Source organism: Propithecus coquereli, unplaced genomic scaffold, assembly GCF_000956105.1.
Source record: "Propithecus coquereli isolate 6110/MARCELLA unplaced genomic scaffold, Pcoq_1.0 Scaffold66, whole genome shotgun sequence".
NCBI lineage: Eukaryota > Metazoa > Chordata > Mammalia > Primates > Indriidae > Propithecus > Propithecus coquereli.
The window spans coordinates 3,583,559-3,593,042 of NW_012152618.1; the positions used below are offsets into that span (position 1 = coordinate 3,583,559).

At 37.3% G+C, this 9,484-nt stretch overlaps 1 protein-coding gene across 1 annotated transcript in view; it reads left to right on the forward strand.

Moving 5' to 3' along the window:
• Positions 1 to 9,484, forward strand: part of LYST (lysosomal trafficking regulator) — a 155,321-nt gene that overhangs the window by 109,677 nt on the left and 36,160 nt on the right. The window contains exons 37-39 of the mRNA XM_012660158.1: positions 1,008 to 1,164; positions 4,109 to 4,249; positions 6,980 to 7,197. Of these exons, the coding sequence (XP_012515612.1) occupies positions 1,008 to 1,164; positions 4,109 to 4,249; positions 6,980 to 7,197 (516 nt within the window). The remainder of the gene's footprint in view (positions 1 to 1,007; positions 1,165 to 4,108; positions 4,250 to 6,979; positions 7,198 to 9,484) is intronic.

The following is a 9,484-nucleotide window of genomic DNA, read 5'->3' on the forward strand; positions in this document are numbered from 1 at the left end:
ACTTTGTTATCAGAGCCAGACAGAAGCTCTGGGAGATGAGTCTAGTGATAGTAAATGTTTGGATGAGCTTCCTGCTTTATGATGGGAAGATAGGAGTAGTGAAAAACTACCACATTCTTTTTTTTTATCTCTTTGCAACTATACTACAAAATAGCCATAAAATGTTATAGTATTTATAATATCAATAATATGACACAGTTTTTACATTTTTATTGTGTTTCCACTTCTAGAGAAGCATTTCTCCAAATAACATAGCATTACATCTTGAAATTCTCTTTTAAAATGCAGATGTCTCTAGTGATAGAAACAGCTCTCATTTTTTTTTTTTTTTTTTGAGACAGAGTCTCACTCTGTTGCCAGGGCTAGAGTGCCATGGTGTCAGCCTGGCTCACAGCAACCTCAAACTCCTGGGCTCAAGCGATCCTTCTGCCTCAGCCTCCTGAGTAGCTGGGACTACAGGCGTGCACCACCACACCCGGCTAATGTTTTCTATATATATTTTTAGTTGTTTGGCTAGTTTCTTTCTATTTTTTAGTAGAGATGGGGTCTCGCTCTTGCTCAGGCTGGTCTCAAACTCATGAGCTCAAGCAATCCTCCCGCCTCAGCCTCCCAGAGTGCTAGGATTATAGGTGTGAGCCACCGCGCCTTGCCCAGCTCTCATTTTTGAGTGCTTGATCAGCTTAGACATTATGAGCCATTAGTTGCGAGATGTGGTGCTGGGAGTTAGGATGCAGAACAGGTAAGTTTTCTGTGAGTGAATGAGAGAGTGAAGATGAAGAATGTGACATGCTTCTCTAGTGTTCTGGTCTTGGTGGGGTGCCAAGGAGAAGACTCCAGGATACTCAAGGAGGCTGAGGTCTCCAGGCACAAGTGGGAGAGCAAGCAGGCGGTAGAGAATGGCATCAAAGGGGTGGGAGAGAAGGATGGAAAAGAAAACTATCCAGTGCTTTTCCAGTGTTGCCTGAGGCCCACAGTCATAAATCTCTCCGACTATCTGTTTTCTTCAGTACTTGGAGGAAGAGTACCGCAAAGGAGCCAGGGAAGATGACCCCATGCCTCCAGTGCAGCCCTATCACTACGGCTCCCACTATTCTAACAGTGGCACTGTGCTTCACTTCCTGGTTAGGATGCCTCCTTTCACTAAAATGTTTTTAGCTTATCAAGGTAAGGGTTTTTTTAATAACTGCTTAAAAAGTCATATTGGGTCATCAGAAGAAAAAATAAATTTGACTGGCTTTTTAAGAACTATCAAGACTAATCAAACCACAGGAAAAAGAATTCTATTTATTCCTTCACCAAAAATCTGTAGTAAGACAAATCATTTTACTAATGTCTCAGATTTTAGCTTCAAATTAAGCATGTCTATGTTTATAAAAATGCAATTCACTTTTTAAAAATTAAAATGTAATTCACAAACCATAAAATTTACCCTTTTAAAGTATATGCAATTCACTTTTTAAAGACATTGAACTAATAATTATTGCAAATCATATAAGTTACCTTTGGAGCCTACGTACATTATTTGTACATAGGGTACATTATTGTAATTTATCATAGGGGAGTACATTATTGTAGTTTATTATAACTCCTCTCTCTAATAGGAGAGCCACACTGGCACCTTCACTGTAGTAGCTTTCTAGATAATCTTCTACCCCAGCATTGTAAGCGGCAGCCTGCAGGCCTGAAGGTGACTTAGATAGGAGTGAATTTCCTCATTTGTGTGCAAATAGGGACGCACTCACCTGTCAGTTTCTAATGAGAGCTGTGGTATTAGCTCTATAGTTGTTTCTCATGGCACCCAGAATCCTTTGTGGAATCATTTTCCATTCATTTACTCAACCCATCTTGAACTTCTTTATTTTTTTTACTCATATATGACCTCTTGGAGGAATGGATTTTGTACAAGGGGCTTTTGTATATTTGTCCCTCTGTAAATACACAGAACAAATGTTCCACATGACAGCTGTTCAAATATTTGAAGGTCTCACCCTTTCCCTCTTCTCTTTCTCAGTCTTGTTTTTCCTCTGGTTAATTATCCTTGGTTAATTTGACATCAGGTTGAGGGCCTCCTATATGCACGGTCTTCTCCCAGCTTCAGCAAGGAATACTGGACAATAAATAAGACAGTTTTATACTTAATAAAGTATTTTAAAAACTAATGTGTAAGCCATTCTTGTTTACTATGGTTTCCAAGCCTGCCACTATTCTGAAGATCTTTCTGAACAGGTCCTGATTTGTGAATGTCCTTATTCAAAAATGGCAGTCAGAATAACAAAGAATATTTCAGATGTGGTTTGAGGCCGTTGAAGTGTTTAACAGAATTGTTACCTCACTCCATCTAAGACTATATTTCTTTTAATGTAGCCTAAGAATCCATTAATATAAAACTCCCAGTCAACTAAAATTTATCAATATTTTTCATTCATATTATTGTTATGAATATATTCGTATGTAATATTATGTTTTCTTCATTGTGTATTTATGAATAGATTTTTTTTAAATCCTGGACTACCTCAATCCCCATTCACTTTTTTAGCTCATTAGTTTAAAATGATATTTGTTGGCTTTTGAATTTATATCTAGACTTACGGTTTAGTACAGGGATTCTCAACCTTGGCACTGTAGTCCTCTCATGCTACATGATTTTTTGTCATGAAGGCTGCCTTGTGCATTGTAGGATATTTAGCAGCATCCCTGGCCTCTCCCCACTAATGGCAGTGATACCACCACCATCCCATCCCAGTCGTGAGAATTAAAAATGTTTCCAGACATTGCCAAATAATCCCTGGAGGGTGAAAGTGCTACTGGTGGAGAACCCCTGGTTTAGTATATGCACATTCTAGGTTTTAGGAATTTGTAGTAGTACTTTTTAAAAAAAATTTAGGAAGCTACAGAGAATCTTAAAATCTGAACAGAACCCATAGTGTGCTTCTCTTGTTCCACAGTTCCTTAGTCTCAGCTCTGGATTCTGTGACCCCACCATAGCCTTACAGAATTGCCTTAATTTTTCTGAATTCTGTTTAGATTGACAACTTTTTCTCCTCAGTGAGTTAGTAGGTATTTCTTTAAATGGCCCTCCATACTTTCTGAGAAAAAATAAATATTTATAAACCTTATTTGTTCCTAGATTTTATTTAGTGGCTAGCCAGTGCTAACTGACTTAACAGAGTAGATGAGAAAGTGATAAAAGTAATAGTAAATGTTGCTTGGAGAAGAAACTTAACACATCGTTTTGGAATTGTGCTTTGCTTGATGCTGAGACTAGTTTGTGCCAGTCTCCAAATGAAAAGATGTGTTCAAATTTCAACAAGTTCAGAAGAGTGTTAGATGATGCAACATGGTTCCTAAAAAACATGTACACTGCTGTTTTCAGGGGCCAGTTTTTGGATATCATTTAATCTAGTCCTTCCTTATGGCTAGAAAGTCTGATAATTGTTGACAGAAAAGAGAGTCCAAATTAAATTCTTAATTTGATTATTAATGGTCTATACCGGAAAAAAATGTTTAAAAGAGTGACTATGCTTAGCTTTATTTTCATTCATAGGGAATTTTACTCGATTCTTTAGCATAGAGTTAGAACACCTAAAAAGCAATGCACCCCATACACACCCAAACCAAAAAGAAAAGAAGGGAAAAAAATAATCTTAACAGTTAGAGATGAAGGAATAATTTGCTTCTTGATGAAGAAAAAACTATTTACCTACTTGAACTTTAATTTTCCTTCTTCATTATTCATTCATTCAATAAATACATCATTATTGAGTACTCATTATGTGCTAGGTGTGGGTGATACCCAGGCCCCTGCTTTTATGGAACTTTCCTTCTACTTGGGTAGACAGAAGGTAATCAATTAAACAAATAAATGATATAAATTCATCTAATTATTTGTATTATGAAAGCATAATATAGATGAAAAATAATGTAATATCTCAAATTATTTATAGAAATATTTATTTTCAAGAATATGAATAACCTCTTTTAGACTATGAGCAAACAAAATGAACATTATTTTCATCTTTCTGAAGTAGCAAAAGTAAATTAATTATGACAGGTCTCAAATGGAATTAGGTCTTTGTGTCTTAATTATGTTATTTGTATTTCTTTATAGATCAAAGTTTTGACATTCCAGACAGAACTTTTCATTCTACAAATACAACTTGGCGCCTCTCATCTTTTGAGTCTATGACTGATGTGAAAGAACTTATCCCAGAGTTTTTCTATCTTCCAGAGTTCTTAGTTAATCGTGAAGGTATAGCAACAAATTATTTCTAATTTACATTTCTGAGGGTTTGTGGTTATTTTATTATTTTCCAAAAATAAAAATAGTTTTTGTAAGTTCTAAAATCTGAGTTCCCAAATAAGAGAAATACCTTTATCAAGTATATAATTTTATTTTCAAATAAGCTTGAGGATATTAAGTATTTTATAGGATTAAGTATATTTGAAAGGCTGTAAATATTAACTATTAAAATTATTTGTAAACATGTTTTAATTTTATTATATAAATTGCTTTATTCTTTTTTCTGAATACGAAGGTTATAATATATTCATTAAAAAATAATTAGTATGACTATTGAAGGAGAAATGTAAATTAACTAAAAATCTTAGTTATTTTATGAAGAATGATGGAAATAAAAATAAAATACTCTAACCAGAATTATCTAACAACTGAAAGGAATACTAAAAGAAAAAACAAATTTTCTGTGATGCCAATGACCAACAATCTTGGCCAACCTTACCTGTTTTTAAATAGAACATCAGTTAACCCTTTAAGGGGTATCTTTTGGTCATTTTCCTACATTGCTTAATTCCATATTGTTATGTGACCCTTAGGAACATATGAAATTGAGAATTATATGTTTAGGGGAGTTGGTGTTGGGCAAATTACTTTAGCATTTTGTTCTATACTAACTATCCTCTCTGAGATTTTTGGAGAATCATTAATAAATCCATATTGCTAGTTACCCTGGAGCATGTTTTATAGTGTTGCCCAAGTGAGAAATGCCTCAGTCAAATATCAACATCTGCAATTGGAATACCTGCCTTGTGACTTTCAATTTGGGACTCATATTTAAATCTACTGCTTGTTTTCCCTGTCCATGGTCTCTTACATGTATGTTCCAGCTATCTATGGCTATGTAACAAATAATCCCAACACTTAATGGCTTAAAAGAGTAATAAATTTATTATCTATCATAGTCTTTGTAGGTCAGAAATTCAGGTGCAGCTCAGTCAGGTGGCTTTGGCTCAGGGTCTCTCATGCAGTTGCATTCAGATTGGCTGGAGCTGGAACAGGCAGGGAATGGAGCTGCAGGTAGCTGGCAGACATCTCTTCCTCTTCATGCAGTGTCAGTGCTTTTCCATGTGGTTTGTCCATATAGGCTAATTTGAGCTTCCTCACAGCATAGCAACCCTGGATATCCTACTTAGCAACTCGGGGTTCTAAAGGCACGTGTCCCGAGAGAGACTAGCAGGAGCTGCATGGCTTTTTCCCACCTAGCCTTGGCAGTCATGCAGCATCACTTCCACTGCATTCCATTGGATGAGGAAGTCACAAATGCCTGCCCAGATTAAAAGGAAGATTTGCCACGTGATGGAGAGTAGCAAGATTTTGGAAAAGCATTCAAGACAGGGAATATTGTAGCCATTTTTGGAAAATATTATTTTCTACAGCGCATGTCACATCATTTCCTACCAACATTGTTCTAGGCCTCTCATTGTACCTCAGTCATCTGCTCTAGATGAGGAGTGTCCACCTCTATGATGTGCCCCAGAACACCTGAAAGTTGGGAATGATTTAGTTTGTAGAAAGCGGCTACTACCCAGCCCCTCCCAGCCCAGCCCTTAGATGCCTCCTTCGCTGTTGTTAAGTAGATAAGTTCCTGCTGCTGCCTCTCCCAAAGCTGCACACATAGAGTTCTGCAGGTGCTCAGCCAGTTCATCTTAAACCAACCCTGCAGCTGCTCTGCATGATGACTGCTGAGCTTTCTGAGATGCCTCACCCCCATTCCATATGAATTTTGTATAAGCCCTTGGTTTATATTCTACGTCCTATCATTTCAAAGTAATTCCAGACAGTTTCATGAAGATCCTTCTAACTGTTTTCACAAGATAAAAAAATAGACCTTCATTTTATATGGAGCTTAATTAGGTTTTAAAAGATCCTTTTTAATTTTCATTCTGTTATGGTCTTCAGCACACCGTAAAATGTAGCACAACAAGCCATTTCTGTTCAAAGGTAACATTTAGGATAATTTTTTAAAATAAACACTTCTGATATTTTTGTTTATACTAGCAGACTAATGAGACAATTAGATATTAGGTAATTTACATCATAGAAGAACCCTCTTTTCCATGTGTTTGGATAATTTTGTTGTCTTAGTAGACATGCTTAGTAGAATGCTTAGTAGAAAAGAAGTCAGAACAGACCTATAAACTTACCATAAAATTAATAGACTATGACAATTCATTCTACGAATGTATATACTTTGTAGTAGTTGAGTTTTTTAAACTACAGAATACTAATATTTATTAAATAGAAACAATATTAAATTTATTAAAATATCAATACCAATAATTCAGAAATGCTTATACAAAGCCTTAGTTTGATTTTAATCAAGTTTACAGATGAATAGATATTTAAGCACTTGTTGTATTTGAACATTTGATTAGTGAAAATATTGGATTTACTAGGCAATGGCTTTCTGCTTTTCTTCAATATGTTATGTAGTGGTAGAAGGATAAAGCTGAAAGATCTCAAATTTAATTAGGATAATGTTAATGCACATAGCCCTACTAGTAGGTAAGTATGTAGATAAGCAATGATTTTTCTTATTTAAAAGGTAAATCCTCTTTGCTATTCCTTTTTCTGATTATAGCACATAATCAACTGTTTCTGTGAATTCTTAAGACCTTTCCTGTGGGCTGAATAAAGCATGCTTTTGGAAAGGTAAACATTAATATTAATCTTCTCTTTTAGGTTTTGATTTTGGTGTGCGTCAGAATGGTGAACGGGTTAATCACGTCAACCTCCCTCCTTGGGCACGCAATGATCCTCGTCTTTTCATCCTCATCCATCGGCAGGCTCTAGAGTCTGACTACGTGTCCCAGAACATCTGTCAGTGGATTGACTTAGTGTTTGGGTACAAGCAAAAGGGGAAGGCTTCTGTTCAAGCCATCAATGTTTTTCATCCTGCTGTAAGTGACTCTTTTAAAATAATCTACATTTATATAAGATAGAATCTGAATATCGTAAGGTTAGCCGTTAGGCTGTTCCTTTAAAGTACGCAAGTTATTAATGAGAATTGGCAATAATATTAAAGTGTTACTCAGTATTTTTCAGGTTTCATATTTCATCTCTTTGAAAATAAGTTACTATCTGTGTCAGGAGTTCTCCAAAACCACCCACAGGTTTGATGATTCACTAGGCGGACTTAAGGATTCAGCAGCTCAGGTTTATTACAGTGAATGATACAAAGCAAAATCAGCAAAGGCAGAAGTCCAGTCTTTTTGACACCAGGGGACTGTTTCATGGAAGACAAATTTTCCACGGATGGTGGGTGGGGGATGGTTTGGGGATGATTCAAGTGCATTACATTTATTGTGCAGTCAAACCTCTCTGCTAATAATAATCTGTATTTGCAGCCACTCCCCAGCGCTAGCATCACTGCCTCAGCTCCACCTCAGATCATCAGGCATTAGATTCTCATAAGGAGCACGCAATCTAGATCCCTCGCATGCGCAGTTCACAGTAGGGGGGTTCACACTACTATGAGAATCTAGTGCTGCTGCTGATCTGACAGCAGGTGGAGCTTATGTGGTGACGTAAGCAATGGGGAGCGGCTGTAAATACAGATGAAACTTGGGTCAGCTCATTCACAGCCTGCTGCTCACCTCTTGCTGTGTGGCCTGGTTCCTAATAGGCCATGGACTGGCACCACTCCACAGCCTGGGGGGTGGGGACCACAGAGCAAAGGGTAAAGGAGCATGGGGCAAAGTCTGGGAGAAACCAGGCACATACTTGCAAGTGTCTCCTCCTGGTGAATCACAAAGAATGAGTGATTCAGTCACTCCAGCAATGAGTTGTGGTGACATATGTGAAATGTTGTCTATCGGAGAAGCTCATTAGAGACTACAGTAGCCAGGGTTTTTACTGGGTGCTAGTCATGTAGGCACCCTCTGCCTTGTACATACTGAAATTCCAGACTCCCAGAAGGAATGCAGGTGTTCAGCATAAACCTCATTGTTTGTACATACTGTTCAGGCACAGTAAGCCTCTCTTATCAGTTAGGGACTGTTGGGAACTCTTCTAAAATCCAAGTTCCCAGACACCAGCCAGAGGCTAACCTTGCAAGCAGGCCTTTCCAAGGATAGCAGTCAAGCTTGCTATGTTCACTCTTTTCAGTGCATTATTCTACACATACGTTCTATTTTTAAATGGCATTATTTTTCCTTATTTCAGAAAAAATTACTTGTGCTCTTTAGAAAAATGTATAAAATACAGACTAGGAAAAGGAAGAAATTTAAAAATCAACTCTAACATCACCATCCAGAGATAAATATTGAAACCATCTTCCAGACTTTTTTCTATATAAATACATATTCCATTTATATAATAATAATATTAATACTATTTGGTAACCTTTTTCTCTCCCTGAACAAGGTAGTTTTAAATATATTCAAGTCATTAGTTATCATTCTACATGATTTTTAATGGCTACTTACTAGAAGCTGAGCATCCCTAATCCAAAAACCCAAAATCCAAAATGCTCCTAAATCAGAAACTTTTTGAGCACCAACATGACACTCAAAGGAAATGCTCATTGGAGCATTTTGGATTTCAGATTTTCAGGTTAGAGACACTAAACTGTTACAGCAAGTGTTATAGCCGGTGGTTCTGAGGACAAACTGAGGGGCACTTGGAGAGTTGAAGAATCAAGGTTTATTCAAGGTTTATTCGCCGGCGGGCTCAGAGGGGTGGGTCTAGCCACCAAATTCTGAGCCCTGTCTTCCCAATTTTTCCCACTTTTATTAGGTCGCGGTGGTCCGAGGGGTGAGGTCTCAGGTGGCTAATGCTCCAGGTAATAGGTTAGTTGATGCTCCAGGTAATAGGTTAGTATTATGTTGCTGAGGGTCTTCTGAGGAGTGTGGTCTCAGGTGGCTGATGTGCCAGATAATAGATGGGGGTCTTCCTTATCAAAACCAGTAAGTATATAATACAAATATTCCAAAGTCCAAAAGAAATCAGAAATCTGAAACGCTTCTAGTCCCAAGCATTTCAGATAAGGGATTCCAGCTGTATTCTAAAGTGTGACTATATGATAATTTATTTAACCAGTCTTCTATTTTTGGATATTTAGCTAGGATTTGTTTGCTATTAAAATTAATATTCCTGGCCGGGCGCGGTGGCTCACACCTGTAATCCTAGCACTCTGGGAGGCCGAGGCGGGCGGATTGTTTGAGCTCAGGAGTTCAAGACCAGCCT